This window comes from Eurypyga helias, unplaced genomic scaffold (genome assembly GCF_000690775.1).
Source record: "Eurypyga helias isolate BGI_N326 unplaced genomic scaffold, ASM69077v1 scaffold27446, whole genome shotgun sequence".
NCBI lineage: Eukaryota > Metazoa > Chordata > Aves > Eurypygiformes > Eurypygidae > Eurypyga > Eurypyga helias.
In genome coordinates this window covers 1-353 of record NW_010256393.1, presented here as the reverse complement: position 1 = coordinate 353, position 353 = coordinate 1, and the positions used below count along the sequence as shown (strand labels likewise).

The 353-nt window shown below is 65.7% G+C and overlaps 1 protein-coding gene across 1 annotated transcript; it reads right to left on the bottom strand.

The window, feature by feature from the left end:
- Positions 1 to 103: 103 nt before the first annotated feature.
- On the bottom strand, positions 104 to 344 carry UBL5 (ubiquitin-like 5). Its single transcript, XM_010153660.1, has 2 exons — positions 289 to 344; positions 104 to 191 (listed from the first exon to the last, which is right to left on the bottom strand). The coding sequence occupies exons 1-2, from the start codon at positions 342 to 344 to the stop codon at positions 104 to 106; spliced, it is 144 nt and encodes a 47-aa protein (XP_010151962.1).
- Positions 345 to 353: the final 9 nt, after the last annotated feature.

Sequence of the window (353 nt, the reverse complement as noted above, 5' to 3'; positions counted from 1 at the left end):
CCGAGCAGGCGGCCGGTACCGTCTCCGCGGCCCCGGGATGGTGCGGGGGGAGGGGGACGGGACGGCCCCAGGGCAGGGTGTGTTTCTATCCCCCCGGCCTTGCTCACCACTTCTTGAGCACAATCTTGTCCCAGCGGGTCCCGGTCTGCGCCGCGATCAGCTTCTTCAGGTCGCGGATGGAATCCTCGGTGCTGGCGGGGCCGTTAAGGAAAACGAGGGAACCGGGAGCACCCCCCATCCCGGATCACACACACCCCCACCCCCGCACGTCCCGGTTCCCGGGGATACTTGCATTTTACCCGCACCTTTTTGCCCAGACGGTCGTTGCAAACGACTTCGATCATCGTCGTTCG